This window comes from Mycteria americana, chromosome 1 (assembly GCF_035582795.1).
Source record: "Mycteria americana isolate JAX WOST 10 ecotype Jacksonville Zoo and Gardens chromosome 1, USCA_MyAme_1.0, whole genome shotgun sequence".
Taxonomy (NCBI): domain Eukaryota; kingdom Metazoa; phylum Chordata; class Aves; order Ciconiiformes; family Ciconiidae; genus Mycteria; species Mycteria americana.
The window spans coordinates 30955951-30971785 of NC_134365.1; the positions used below are offsets into that span (position 1 = coordinate 30955951).

General features: G+C 39.6%; 1 protein-coding gene across 5 annotated transcripts in view; it reads left to right on the forward strand.

Annotated features, from left to right (window-relative positions):
• Nucleotides 1–4115: 4115 nt before the first annotated feature.
• The window catches only part of IMMP2L (inner mitochondrial membrane peptidase subunit 2), a 496621-nt gene continuing 484901 nt past the window's right edge, over nt 4116–15835 (forward strand). For 4 of the 5 annotated variants that reach the window (XM_075493958.1, XM_075493984.1, XM_075493975.1 and 1 more), the window contains exons 1-2: nt 4116–4169; nt 15488–15625. In XM_075493958.1, coding sequence (XP_075350073.1) covers nt 15491–15625 — 135 coding nt within the window. In that variant the 5' untranslated portion in view covers nt 4116–4169; nt 15488–15490. Of the gene's footprint in view, nt 4170–14076; nt 14161–15487; nt 15626–15835 lie in introns of those variants that run through there. The other variant, XM_075493967.1, reaches the window with a different exon arrangement.

A 15835-nucleotide genomic window follows, 5' to 3' on the forward strand; every position in this document is an offset into this window, starting at 1 on the left:
CTCTGGCCGTACGTGGTAAGGTCCGTCGGAACCTGGAACTGCGCATCCTCCGATGCGCTCTCCACGTCCTGCTCTCACTCTCCCCCGTCCAGTGCTCATCAACCTGCTGTCACCATGCAAATCACGCCTCGCCTTGCCACAATGTTTGAGACATTAACTCTTTCAGTCTCTCACACAGGGAAAATTATGGAGTGGTTCATCTTGAGTGCACTCAACAGGCATGTGCAGGCCAACCAGGGGATCAAGCCCAGCCAGCATGGGTTCAGGAAAGGCAGGTCCTGCTTGACCAACCTGATCTCCTTCAACAAGCAGGTGACCTGCCTAGTGGATGAGGGAAAGGCTGCGGATGTTGTCTCTCCAGACTTTAGTAAAGCCTTTGACACAGTCTCCCACAGCATTCTCCTGGAGAAGCTGGCAGCTCACGGCTTAGGCGGGTGTACTCTTCGCTGGGTAAAGAACTGGCTGGACGGCCGGGCCCAAAGAGTTGTGACCAGAGTTAAATCCAGTTGGCAGTCGGTCACAAGCAGTGTTCCCCAGGGCTCAGTTTTGGGGCCAGTGTTGTTTAATATCTTTATCAATGATCTGGATGAGGGGATTCAGTGCGCCCTCAGTAAGTTTGCAGATGACACCAAGTTGTGCGGGCGGGTTGATCTGCTTGAGAGTAGGAAGGCTCTACAGAGGGATCTGGACAGGCTGGGTCGATGGGCCAAGGCCAATTGTATGAGGTTCAACAAGGCCAAGTGCCGGGTCCTGCACTTGGGTCACAACAACCCCATGCAATGCTACAGGCTTGGGGAAGAGGGGCTGGAAAGCTGCCAGGCAGAGAAGGACCTGGGGGTTCTGGTTGACAGCTGGCTGAACATGAACTGGCAGTGTGCCCAGGTGGCTAAGAAAGCAAACAGCATCCCGGCTTGTATCAAAAATAGTGTGGCCAGCAGGACTAGGGAAGTGATCGTGCCCCTGTACTCAGCACCGGTGAGGCCGCACCTCAAATACTGTGTTCAGTTTTGGGCCCCTCACTATAAGAAGGACATTGAGGTGCTGGAGCATGTCCAGAGAAGGGCAACGAAGCTGGTGAAGGGTCTGGAGAAGAAGTCTTATGAGGAGCGGCTGAGGGAACTGGGGTTGTTTCGTCTAGAGAAGCGGAGGCTGAGGGGAGACCTTATTGCTCTCTACAACTACCTGAAAGGAGGTTGTAGAGAGGTGGGTGTCGGTCTCTGCTCCCAAGTAACAAGTGATAGGACAAGTGGAAATGGTCTCAAGTTGCGTCAGGAGAGGTTTAGATTGGATATTAGGAAATTTTACTTCACTGAAAGGGTGGTCAAGCATTGGAACAGGCTGCCCAGAGGTGGTGGAATCACCATCCCTGGAGGAGTTAAAAAAATGTGTAGATGTGGCACTTCGGGACATGGTTTAGGAGGCATGGAGGCGTTGGGTTGACGGTTGGACTAGATGATCCTAGAGGTCTTTTCCAACCTTAATGATTCTATGATTCTGTGATTCTATACGGAGGAAGATAAACAGGCCTTAAATACCCTACAGATAGTTGTATCTGCAAATGTATGGTACTTCATTTTAACGTGAAGTGGGTCTTAGGTATCTCCTATAGATTTTCCATGCTCTTAAAATGCAAAATGAAATTATGCTAGGGGAAACCAAATTAAATGTGTTTTTAGCATAAAGCTTGCTGCAGTCTGCTGAGAGTCTTTTAAAGGGATACCGTGGTATGAAAGTTCCACGGATTGCCAAGAACGCTTTAATGGTACTCTCAGCTGAAAAGCAGTTGAAGAGGTAGGTGAAAAGGGCATGCTTTTTCTTTATTTCAGCCACTGATGCATCAAAGCACGGAAACAGCAAAACATTTTCAGCAGCTATTTGTTAGAGTTGAAAGCAAAATAAACGATTCTCTGCTTCTAGGTAGCAATGTAACCGCAGTAGGAATACTTATAAAAAAAGAAGAAAAATAAAATTATGTGAACATTGGTAATGCATCATTTGCAGCTTCAATAAATATTTTATCTACAAATAAATGAAGAATAAGAATAAGAATGGGTATTTCCTGCTAGTTGTTTAGCACACGCATAATTTTAAAATTAAGAAAATTGCTGATAAGCCATCATTTGATCTTGAGAGGTTTACAGCAACAGTCTTTAATCAGAGAAGAGTTTCAGCTCAAGAGTTTCCGAGGGAAATATTTCATATTGTCAGCTCTGAATGCACGGAAACATCGAGGCACATTCCCACAAGATGTTTCTTTAATGTTACAAATGAAAGTATAATATTGTGTTTTGCAGAAATATTTCTGAACATTTTGTGAAGATCTCCCAGTTAAAATTTTTACATTATGGGTGACGGAAATGAAGATGGTGGATACCAGCAGCTGAATACTATACTTATTCCTGTGCAATGCACTGAAAGGCTTATTGTAGAATCTTACAGTGAGCACACAGTTCAAATACCTTAAAGAAATAATGCATTTAAGTAAAGGGTAATCAGCAACAAAAAGTTAGTAAAAATTATTTGATTGCAAAGGTAATGCTTATTTAAAAACATGTCAAGAGAAAACAAAATGAAATAGGCAACAATCACTGGTTTACATTAGGTAACAAATATGTTGACATCACATTGTTATTTCAGCAAACAAAATCACACTAAAGTTAATTCTACTTTTTTGTGAAAATGTTGTTTTAAGCGTTAAAAGCTGTAAGCATTGCTGAAAGGTTCAGATGTGACAAGAGGCTGGGTATGTTGTGTTTGGAATAGTGTGTAACAAGAAATTTTATAGATTATGTATACATAATTTAAGAGCCTTGTACTAAAAAAATGGTCTTAGAGTGTGTCTTCCAATTCAGTCCGTTAATAAGTACTCTATGGTATTGTCTTCCAACAAAGTTGATTCCTATCTAAAAAACTGTGGAAAGAATATTCTACCTCTGTTAAAAGATGTGGTCAGACTATAGACAACTATGCATTCATACTTTCATAGCTGAGCTTTGAAGACAAGATAATGCCAATTATAAACATAAACAATTTTATATTTGAATTTAAAAATAACATTTTAATAATAAATTACAAATAACTGACTGCACAGAGTCAGACAGAGGTGTCATCTTAAACAGTTTCTGACAGTAGCCTGTCTAGTAGTAGTAGTATCTCCCAGGATCCACGTTAGGGACGCCCTGAGCCAGATGGAGTTTCTGTGTGCATAACCGTTAATGGATTTCTCTGCCATGAACTTGCCCATCGACTCTTGAAGATACATTGACTATCTGGAAAAACCTCCTGCTTCAGACTATACTGGCACCTGCACTTGTTATGGCAGCTGATAAAAACAACCACACGCTCTTGACTGTGAAATTACAAACTCCAATGTATACGTTTGCACTAGACAGGAAAAATCAACGTCCATTCTTGCACATAGGAGTGGAAGTATAATTCAGGCCATTCTGATGTGCAGCAGACGTGGTTGCCATCAGTCCAGATGAAATCTGGTATGCACTAGGAAACTCATCAGCCAAACAAAAAAACCTGCATATTTCTGGGTAGATTACAATATATGCAGGTTACGCAATTGATTTATGCTGAAATATTATGTAAAAACTCCAGTATTACACATTATTATTCAAACCAGTTTCTTTTTATCTGATTGCAAAAAACTGCCAGAACGGTAGAGTCCTTGTGTATTTGGATCTCCATTGTCACTGAAGGAAATCATGGCTGCTGCAATCCAACGGCCTCAAATTTCCGGGGACTCTTACACAAACTGCAAATACAGCGACTTATAAACGAAGATCAGACCAAGCATATTGTTTTTTGTGCAGGGCCTAGCCTGCTGCATGTCCGACACAAGGTAAGCCAGTCAGGCCATACGGACAGCAGAACACCCCACCGAGCACGCCAGAACTAAACGCTCGGTGCAACCCCCTGTAGCCGAGTATCCCTCGCACCGCGCCGGGAGCCTCGCCGCACGGTCGCAGCCCAGCCGCCGCGCCAGGGCCGGTCCCGGGCCGCCGTTCCGGGGGAGCGCGGCGGCCCGGCCCGACCCGGCGGAGCCCACAGCCTCCTCACGCCGCGCCCAGCCCAGCCGCAGCCGTTAGCCCACGTGACCGCGAGCGGATAGCGCGCGGCGGACGCACTGCCGGCCCGCCCCGCGCTGCAGGGAGGAAAGGGTAAGCGCGCAGGGGCGGCTGGCGGGCGGGCGGCGGGAGGAGCGACGGAAGCCGGGCGGGCTCAGAGCGCGGAGAGTCGGGGCGAGGAGCGCGGGGTGGGGAGCCGAGGTGGCGGGGGAGGGGGGACAAGCCTGTGGCGGAGGAGGCGGCGGGGACGGGCGTGAGGAGAGGGGGCTGAGGGGGGGTGAAGCGCCTGCCGCGCGGCAGGCCCGGCCGCGAGCCCGCCCCTGCCCGAGCTCGTACCAGGCGCTCGGTGCCGCCCCCCTGCCCCGCCCCTCCCTCCGCCCGCGCGAGCCGCCGGCGGCCGTTGGGCGGCGCGGGGCGGGTGGCGCCCCTCTGGGGAGGGGCCCCGCTGGGGCGGGCGGGGCGCGGGGGGGCCGAGAGCCGCCGCGTGCGGGCGGGGGCGCGGCGCTGCTGGCGGGGAGGGAGGGGAGAGGAGAGGAGAGGAGAGGAGAGGAGAGGAGAGGCGCGGCTGCCCGCCGCGAAGGGGCGGGGAGCCCGCCCCGGCACCCGCCTCCGCTGGCTGCAGAGCCACTCCCGTCTCGGCCTCAGGAGCCGCCCGGTGGATGCCGATAGTCTCGCAGCGGGGCTCGCGGAAGTGTGGCGTAGTGACAGGAGCGGCAGCGGGTGTCTGCGGGCGGCCCCACGCGCGGTGGCCAGGCACGGCCCCACGGCCCCGCTGGGCGCTGTGCCCGCAGCCTGGCGGCTGCCCGGCAGCAACTAGCGGCAGCCACGGGCAGCCGGGTGTCCCTCACCCGCCCCTCAGGCTCTGCCATGCGGCTGTCTCGTGTGGAATCCTACACGCGGTTCCGTGTCGGATTCCTCCCTTGTCCTTTTCCTCCTTTAAATTACCGAGAGATTAGTTCGCGGTGGGGAGGGATTGGGTTAAAAAGAAGTGGCAAAGGTAATAGTGTGAAGCACTGTTCTCTGTATATTCTGACTTCCAGCGATGGTAAAGGGGAGGAACTCGTGGCTACTCTGCAGGGTAGAAGTGAAGCCATGTGAACAGCGTTTGCTTGTGTAGGAGGGAACAGAGGCTTGAACATGACTTCGTGGTTGTGCTCCCCGGTTCCCTTGCATTTTGTCTGCAACTGGGATTTCTGCTATGCACCGTTCTTGGTCTGGACTGGATGCAATTCTTGTTTAACATGTTTTCCTGCTTTATTAATTTTCTACCAGATCTTGTTATTTGTCTTATGAGGACTACAGTTAATGGCAGTTCTCTAGTATCCTGATGGAGTGGCTTTCCTGTTCCCCTACATCCTGGACATCTGAGAGATAAATTATTATTTTGGTTTATAATGATACAATTTACCTTAAAGTGACAGCTTTTCCATGTCTGGTACTTGTCCTTCAATCTGTTCTTAGTTTAATGCTTCTCTGTATAAAGGCCACAATGCTTGAAGCTGAAGAGATTCAGCCATTTCCTAGACATGTCTCTGTGGTGTTCTTACCTTTTTTAAGGAAAATGAATTTTTTTGGAAGTCAGTGAAAAGCTTAGATAGAAAAACTGCAGCTGAACACTGAGTAGGCTCTAACCTCATAATATCTTTTAATTAGCCAGTATTCCATTGTGATTTTTTTTTTTATCATATCATTGTTGTTCCGTTGAACTGGAATTAATTGAGTACATTGAGATTCCAAAAAAAGGAGAGAGATGATCTAGGAAAGCTGCTTTACATCCCTCTAGATAACTTTCTTGTACCAGCACATTCTTATTTTCTTTTTCTTCTCAAAAAGCATATGTCACACATACTTGTTCATTGTTCACTTAGGAAGAAAATAACATTATTTGTCAACAGAATATGCTTGGAAGACAAAACCTCTCAGGGATTTTCAGGTTAAATGAAATAATTTCTCTAGAAGACTTTAGAATTAGACTCGCTTTTTCCAATATGCAGCTTTGTAACTGAATCCACATGCATTTTGTAAAAAACGTAACATTTTTAACTACTGTGATTAGGAGATTTCTAGGATTCTTTAATTTCTTTTACTTTTAAAATTACAGTATTTGGTTACTGAAACAAATTTGCTCCTGGAATTGATGGGAAATAACTATACACATGGTATGGTACTGGGTGGTATCCAGATCCATGATAATAATATTTGAATCATGCTGAACAGTAATTTTAAGATTTAAATGGTTTCACAGTTGCAGTTGGAATTTTGTGTTGAGATCTTTGTAAGCTGACCCGTGTGCCACAGATTTTGACTACTCCTGGAATACCTGGATCCTGATGCTTTGCTTTTAGTTCAACACTACATTATCATTTTAAAACAATGACTCTATTTTCCACATGATCTGCACTGCACAATTTGAAGACCTTCTGGACCAGTTAGATTTAGTTGTAGTTCTAATTAGTGGCCAAAACATAAATTTTTTTTTCTATTAATTGATTTAATATTTTTGGAGGTTTCTCATCCTCATTGAAGTTTGGGCAAGAATAAATAAATCCTAGTTCCTATGTGTTATAATTCTTTCTGTTAAAAACAAATTTATTTTCACAGTTGAGAATAGTAATTGAAATTCTAGAACCAAGTTCAGCTGAAAAATATGTATTTTAATGTTCATATTTTGTAAATTATAAAGCTTGGACAAGCTGAAACCCAAAAGTTTTAGTTATAAATCTAAAACCAGTATCAGTCAGTGCAGAATGAACATTTGTAGTTTTACAGAAGTTTTCTGTTTGTTTTTCAACTGAAATTATTTAGTCTTTAAAATTGAGAAATATGATTCTTTTCATATATTAGAGGAAAATATCAATTGTAATTGCCTGGAATGTACACTGCAAGTCCTGAACTGCTGAAGAAACCAGATACTGACTTGTATAAATAGTGTGCTGCTCTCTCTCTCCAAGGGATTTCATACTTTTAACTGGTGTGTTCCTGAACTATTATTTAGGGTCTTAGATACAAGGGGGAATGGCCCCTTGGATAATCTGTCTCTTGCTTTTGAAAAAGTTACCAGTTTATGCCAGAAATTAATCTGCAAATACTAAAATAACTTTTTGCTTTTCTAATGTGGCTATGGATGCTTTTACTGTTAATTTTTCAATAAAATGATTAATTACGTATTCCTCAGAGTATTTGGGTTTAGTTGTTTTGTTTATTCCTCAGACCTGAGAAGGTTATATGGCAGTTGAAGTCACAAATCCCAGACTCAAAATCAGTATGGTGGTGAATGGTTATTACAGAGTACACTGGGTACACTCTTGGAAAGTCACACAGTGACCTCTAATGTTCAAGGATAAGACCCAAGTTGTTAAAATAAAGGAAGTTATTTTCACAGGCACAATTTTGCGTATTAGTTTGTACATTCAGTTTATTAATATGCCACAGACAGTAGATAGTAAGCAGTTGATTCATCAGGTCTTACTGCTAGGTTTCATGGGAATATTATGTTGGGGAGTCAGTTCTAATTCCCCCGTTTTGAGCAAGTATGCACAAAGCCCTTTTTACAGTAGTTGTACGAGAACTAGTTACTTTCATAAAGTACACTGAAAATGGAAAACACCTTTCAAGTATTGAATACATTCTCTCTACTCTTTCTTTTGGAATTATTTATTCGTACCATAATAAACATTATAGTCAGTTATTATTCTGTCCTTATATACTCAATGCATACTTCCATTCTTGAAAGGTTCATATCTGAGAAGCTTATTTCTTATATTTACTGATTTGATTTCCATTAGGCTAGAAGAAACTTCCCTGTTCTGTAAACTTACTTGTTCTTAATCCAAATGCAAAAACTTCTAGAATAGTTTGTTTCTGACAATATTCATGCTTTGAGTTGAATGCTGTTACTCTTAGGCCGCTTATTCAATGTTATACAAATACTTAACGTTACATATTTTGGTTAAAACTGAATATTCCTTTTTTTGTTGTTTTTTTGCCTAAGTGTGATTCTGGATAACCACAACTAACATGACAGTTTCATGTTACTTGAAAGAATCCAGAGCTTTGACTAGATAAACGTGCAAATGAGTTAAAAATCAAAGGTTATGCTATTGTTTACTGTAAATATAATTTACAAATTTAGTGAGTTTGGAAGCAACACCTCATTTATGCAGTCTGCTTGAGACCAAAACATAAGAGCAGCTGATAGTTGTTTGCAAAGGGCACTTCAAATCAATTTTATAAAATTAACTTACTTTGCATGCATTGAATCTTTAAGCTGAAAGGCAACACAGAATTTTCAGTTGGAAGAAGCTAAATATGTGTTACGTTGTTTACTTACATGTGTTCCAAAATTGATGTAATTTAGTACTTTCCTTTATGTACAATATATGTGAATGATTATTAGTTTCTTTGAAGATACAGAAACATAAGTAAAAACAATTATTGTATCTTTTATGTTAGAACGACTCGTACTCTGCCAGTCACTTGTGGGATAATATTTGAAGACTTTGCATTACATCTAAAGTTTAACTGCTCTGAAAAGATTTAATTTATAACAGTTACTGATCTTTTTTGTATTGCAATACCTACAGAAAAGTGATCATATTACTGTTCTTTTCCTTAGTTGCTTACGTGCGTGAAACAAAATCCTGAATAACTTGTCAGAGCAGAGGGATGACGGATTACTCTCCGTTTTGAACTAGTTGTTACTTTAATTGCTGAGAGTAACTTTCATCTACAGTTACATTTCTTCTGCTTTTGCTTTGTATTTTGAGAGTGAAATGTTTTGTTTGGAAACACACGATTGTCCATGAGGGTAAAATTAATGTCCTTGAGACATGAAATTAATTTGGAAGAATAAGCAATATGAATTTCTTTCCAGTCACAACCAACATGTGGATTGAGCCTTTGTACATGGGATAGATCCCAGTGATGAGATGTAGTAATATTAGCTTAAAAAAAGAATCAGTTCCACATTAAACTGATTTTTTTTTTTCCAGTAATAGTTCTGTGACAGATTACGTTGCTGATTGTTGTGGTTTAAGCTTTTTTGTTTTGATGTGTTTTGATTTGATTTGTTTGTGGTGTGTAAGCTGAAGGTTCACTGTGTTGATCTATTTTTGTCTGCTTCTGGGAACTTCTATGTATGTTATAGTTCTGAGAAGATTACAAAACTGGTTTTTTATTGTTGCTGTTCTGTATTGTGGTATACTGGAAAAAAATCTGCACGTTTCATAGTGATGTGAGTCATTACATGGAAATTGTAATTGTTTGAATTCAAACTAGGGCATAAGAAAATGGTATATAATGGAGTTGAGGCTAACAAAATCTGCTGCTTTATATTTGGAACAAGTGAAACATCTAGGTATCAGGACAAAATGACTAACCTAGGAGAAACGGAACAGCAGAGCATACACGCGTAGCTACTGAAAATGCTGATTAGGTTAGGATTTGCTGCTTCAGTAATACAATGGTCATTTCCTTCATCTGTGGTGTTTCCAAACTTGTAATAGAGCCATATTCTTTAATGACTGTGTGCCGGGGAATACAAGGGGATTAATATGGTGGAGGAATATTGTGAAGAAAACCTGTGTGTAGGGTGTAAATACATAAATGGAATAGAAATTTCACCACTATGCTGGAATGATACCAGGATGGACTTGTGTTTAATGAAGGATAAATGAGAGCTCCTTCTGGAACTAGACAGTATTTTTAAGTGCAAACTTATACGGACTAATGTATTTTGATTCTTCTGTGACAATCATCACCATCATATCTATGTGCATCAGCCTATACTTGGATAAATTTATATGAATTAAATTAGCCTACTAAAAAGTCTGCATAGTTGCACCCTTACAAAAAATTACGGTAACGTAAAAGTTATTGAAATGTATAGCTAAAGTGGGAAATGAGGGTCAGGCTGCATGGAAGTAGTTCGCTCTGGCCTTGTATCATGAAAGATTGTCAAAAAGGCACATGTTAAAAAGATCACACAAGTCCTTATACTGAGCAGCGTCCTGTTCATCACGGTTGTTAGACCAGGTATAACCTTGTCTTCAAGTTGTACTAGTCTTGCTTAAAACAAAAGCTTTTGTGCTCAATTTTATATTTCATAGGATGCAACAGAATTTGGCTCATTCATATGTTTTGGTATTTTCTGTTATGAAAGTCTTCTTTGTTTTCAAACCATATATACCTGAATTCTAGTGTCATGCCATTAATTTATAGAAAAACGCATATTGCAATTGACAGATAAATTGGTTATTTCAACGGATTATTTAACTGTATATAGTATAGTTACCAATTTCTGAACCATAACAAATAGGTCATTTCAAACTAACATAGCAGTCTTGGCTGGGTAGTTGTTTTGCATAAAGGTTGTAATTCCCTCCTTCCTGTTCCCTCACATGCCTTCTTGTAGAAGCACATCAGGGGCCATTTTATTTCTTTTGTGGATGACTGCTAATGCCTTGTTTTTACAGCTATTTTTCCTATCATACTTCTGTGGGTAATTTTTAAGTACCTAGATTTGCAAATATATTGTAACCTGGGGCTTTCTGAATGTTACTTGATGAGTTTCTGCAGGCTGTTTGATAAACAGTGTCTTCTAATGTGCAGGCAAGTGTAAGAAAAAATAAACATTTTATATATAGAGAGCTATCTAAATAGCATCTCTGCTCCATATGTTGTAGTACCCACAAGAGGCTCATTATAATCCCTGGACCTTTTGTGCAGCAAATACTTCAGTCCAGATAATGCTGTGCTCCATCTGCCTTAATCTCTGAGCTGCACAATGTGAAATTCTTAATGCTTTGACCTGCTATATGCTAGCATTTTTGATCTTGGATTTTTCTTGTCCATGTTGCCATTTCAAACAAGTTTTCAAGGTTGTTGCTTTGAAGTTTGTCAGTTCTACTGAATTATTCTGTGGGGTTTTTTCTGAATATTCTGAATTATTCTGTGGGGTTTTTTTCCTAAACCAAGGATAATTTATAAATGCTGATAAGTGTATGCAACTCTAAATTATTTTTACTATGCGTACGTTTTACTTTTAAGTGTTGTGATTTGTTGATTTTATTCAATGTGTTGCTGACTGGGCAGAGATCCAGAAATATGTGGTGGTGAAATTACTTTTTTCAGCAAAGAATCCTTTGCTTGCTCCACTGACATACATTTAAACCTGCTGTATATTTAACTGTCAGCATAAAACAGGCATAGCACTGGATTTTAGAATTTTACTCTGGAAATGTGATGCTCTTAAAATCTACAGATACTTTAGAAATCTTTTAAATTTTATATACCAGAGAGTTCCACTCAGTATCACTAAACATTGATACTTCACAGAGATCTTATTTTTAGAAAGCACTTGAACCGTTACTTACCGATTTATCACTTGGATGAATTTACAATTTTTAAGTAGTATATATGATTACCATCTTTTATTGTTTATATATTAGGAAATCGCGTTATGTCTTTCAAACTTGTTAACATACCTCTATATACCTATGAAATAATTAGGTTCTTCTCCTTAACATTTTTGTTGGCTGTTACTGTACAACACTTCTTCAGATTCTATATAATTAGATTTAAAGCTGTTAAAAAGTTGACTATCTGTTCCGGAGGGTATTCTTCTTTAAAAAATAAGTAAAATGTAATTTAAAGGACCATTAGAAATAACTTTGTAACCTCAGATTCTAAAAATAGATTAGAGACTTGGAAATACTTAATTTCAACCTTGCTAAAGTTTGTAATTCTCTTTGAACATTGGACATCAACATTTTTATATATAAATGACAGGCACATGTGAGAGCTATGCGTTTTTTTAATGAACCCATTCATTAATTTGATACAGAAAAATATGAATATAAAATAATAGATATATCTCTAGAATATAAATATAAAAGAAATGTAAACTAGAAAAACTCTATATTATAAATATAAAATTTCTCTATAAAGTAGAGAAAAATGTATCAAATTGAAATATTAGAAAGTTATGGCAACATTTCCTTCAGTAGTTTTCACAAATTTTCTCAAACCGAATATGTTTTCTGAGAAAATAATTAGAGCACATTGAGGTTATAAAATATAATGTCTAAGAGCAGAATATTACCTCCAGGAGTGATAGCTATCTAATGTTTTCTTTAAACAAATACTCCAACCTGAAAATTACTTGTTTTTAAAAAAAAATGGTAAGGATCTTTGTTGTGTCTACCCTTTACTACCCTAAATTTTTTCTTGTGACTGCTGTAAATGCTTATCATTACTTTTTTCGCTTCTTTTCTCCTAAGACCACCTAAGTATAAGAAAAGAAATCACTGCACATTTTAATCAAACAGTGTTTATCCGTTGAGGATTATCCATTTACATGTACAGTTACTGGTAGAAGATAATGCTACAAACTGTCTTTCTGCTGCCTACATTCAAGCTCTTCCCCTGTGGTAATGCAGGACAACTTGAAGCCCCTCTTACTGAAAGAGTGATGGGTAACTTTCCATCTACTGGCAGTTGGATGATGAACTATTGTGTCAGTAGTTGCATGGCAACTCTGCATGTGCATATACTTATCCTATGGTAAATGCTTGTCTGTGTTTTTTGGAGGGGAAAGCTTATGAAATAGACCGGGCAAAAATGTGCAGACTGTTCAATGAGATACTGACATGTAGTAACTTCTTACCCTTGTGTTAAAAATGTTTTGTTATATGGAAGGACTTAAGGTTAAAGACGGATTTGTTTTTAAGTAGTTCTTCTCAAACTGTTTAAAATGTGCACGCGTACATTTACCATCCTTTGGGAAGAAGGGCTTCCACAGTAGAGTAGAGTAATCTGTGTCCTGGGGAAAAGCTGTCCCTTACTGTGGGAGGTGGGGAACCAGGAAACTTTCAGAATGTAGCATGTGACTGGAAATGAAGGATTCATCTTGGTGTGGATGGAAGATAAAACCAGTGGTTTGATCAGTTGCCTAGTGAAGGAAAGGAGGAAGGAAGGAAGGAAGGAAGGAAGGAAGGAAGGAAGGAAAATTCAGGGCAAGTAGAGAACTCTTCAGCACAACAGCTGTTGTTGGCTTTGGTGGCTTTGCAAATCGATTGCTTGTAGGGGTGTTCTTGGTGTTTTTCCCCTCATCTTTATTCATGCTGTGCCTTGTAATTCTGCATGTGTCCAAAACCACAAAAGTAGAACCTGCACTCCAGAGCCGCTCAATACTCCTGGTGTTGCCTTGGCCAAGTGATGTACCGAGAATGTAGCATTTTGTCTTAACTGTTTTAATCTGACTGCTAGATTCTGTGTCACTGTTAATTAGCTTGTAGTTCCAGGAGCATATGGTTGGTCTCCTGTGGATTGTCTGACCAATTACTTTTCTTCAGATACTAGATATTTTTTGTAGATGCCAGCATGGGGCTTTTGCAAGAAGTTTATAATGAGCTCTGTCAGTGGATTTAGTAGAAGGGATGAGGTGAACATTCATGCTTCATTGTTAATGAAAAATAGGTTTGACTATGAGGAATTTAAAGAGTAAGTAAATTAATCTGATTTCTTAAACTTTAAAAAAAACCTTCCTAAATCAGTCATATCGCAATACATCTGTCAGGCAATGTCTTTCAGTTCAAAGAGTGACTGTAGAGAATATTGTGGATATGTTTGTGGGGAAGGTCTCAAAAACGTGTTTTGAGGCTGACATTGCTGTTAGAGTGGAGGAGGTCTGAGATACGCCAGACCTCATAGCAGAGGAGTAGAATTCCAGCCAGAAAAATCGAGAGGTGAAGTTCAGAATCAATGGGTTGAGAGAAGGTGTAAAAAATGGTACAGTTGGTAAATGGTAGACAAAAGCCTGATTTTTAGAGATTCTATTTTTATGTGGAATAAAAGGTAAATCTGTGCCAATTGGGGCAATAGTCTCTTTTGGTGGATTGGTTCCAATAATGAGTTCTTAAACAATAAGCTGAAAGTAAACTGTTTTAACATTTGTCTTGAATTGTTGAGGTTTTTGTTCTGTTTCACAGCCTATTTCAGATTCTTTATGAAAGCTGTTGATGCAAATTGAAAATCTTTTCATGAAACGTGCAGAAAGAAAATATAATCTAATTACAAGCATTAAGTACGTTTAGTCTTTTTACTAGTTGAACTTGTGTTATGAGCAAAGTTATAGATGATGGTGAAGTATTTCCACTTCAAAAAAAAAAACCAAAAGAGATTTAAAACCTTGTGAAGGTGAATGCCAGAAGTAGTAGTAAATTTGTCCCTGTCTTTTAGAAGACAGATCTTGTCATTGCAAAGCTATTAATATCTATAAAGAATTTTAGTGAAGAATATGCTGATGGCTTACTTTGTAGAACTGGGTTTCCTCTCTTGAGTGTAATCCTTTATGGAATTAAGTAGCCATATCTGTGACAGAAATACTGCTTTTAGTACTATTCCATCAGAGTGATTTGAATTTGTATTTTGCATACAAATAGTTCATCACTCTCATATTTCTGAAAATGCAACATAGAAAAAATGATTTCACAATAGTGAAATTCTAAATATTCTGTCTGTAAGAGGATTGAACGGAACTGCTTGTATTTATGTTTTCCATTATTTTGGTTGAAAAATAATTCTGTGTTCTTGAATATAAACACACTGAAAGACTCAAAAGTTCAGGGCACAGTCTGTTTTCTCCTTCTATTACTTGATCCCTTTCTGCAGGGCTGCTCTCCACCCACTTCTCTCCCAATTTATACTTGTGCCTGGCATTACTCCGTCCTAGGTGCAGAATCCAGCATTTGGACTTGTTAAATTTCATTCCATTAATCATAGCCCAATGCTCCAATCTATCTAGATCCCTCTGCAAGGCCTCCTGTCCCTCAAGAGAGTCAACAGCACCTCGCAGTTTGGTGTCATCAGCAAACTTGCTAACGGTGCATTCAACTCCTGCGTCCAGATTGTTGACAAATAATTGAACAGAACTGGGCCTAGAATTGAACCCTGAGGAACACTGCTGGTGACCAGATTTTGGTTGTAAACTCCAACTGAATGCTCTGTAATTGGTTATTTCAATCTACTTGGTGTTTTTTTCAGAAATACGTAATTAGATTTTGTCTGGTTATATTAGTTTGCTTCTTGCTTAGCTGAACTGTTATCATTGAGTCATTTTTATCAAGTGCTTCTGCTAGCACCGGAACACAAGAAATGGTCAAATTAGCTAAAAGGTAAATGTCAATTATCAAGCTCTCTTCTGTAGAGTAGACTTTTAAATTCTGATGAAGATTTCTGTTCTTTTTCATTCTTACGTACACATTTGGTTTTTTTCACTGTGAATATTGGGAGACCCTAACAGGTAATATTAATTTATTCTTCACTGCTCCTTGTTGGATTGCTACAATGTTGTTTTACTTAAAATTTGTTTTATAACAACCTTTTTTTTCCATTTTCTTCATATTTTTCAGATTATGGCACAGGCTCAAGGTTTGGGGAAGAGATACATTAAAGCCTTTTTTAAAAGTTTCTTTGTTGCTGTTCCGGTAACGGTGACTTTCCTGGATAGAGTTGCCTGTGTAGCAAGGGTGGAAGGAGCATCAATGCAGGTATTGTTGGAAATATCTTTTGTGTGTCAGGAAATTAAAAAGTGACTGTCCACTGACAATAGCAAGGTGGAAAAAAATCTTTTTTTCAATTGTTATTAAATGACCACATTGTAGTAGGGAATAGTTTAATTTCGACTTTATTAAACATATACCTTTATGATGTGAAAAGAAAAGCTTTTGAGAACAAAACGTGCCAAAATTCTGTCTCAG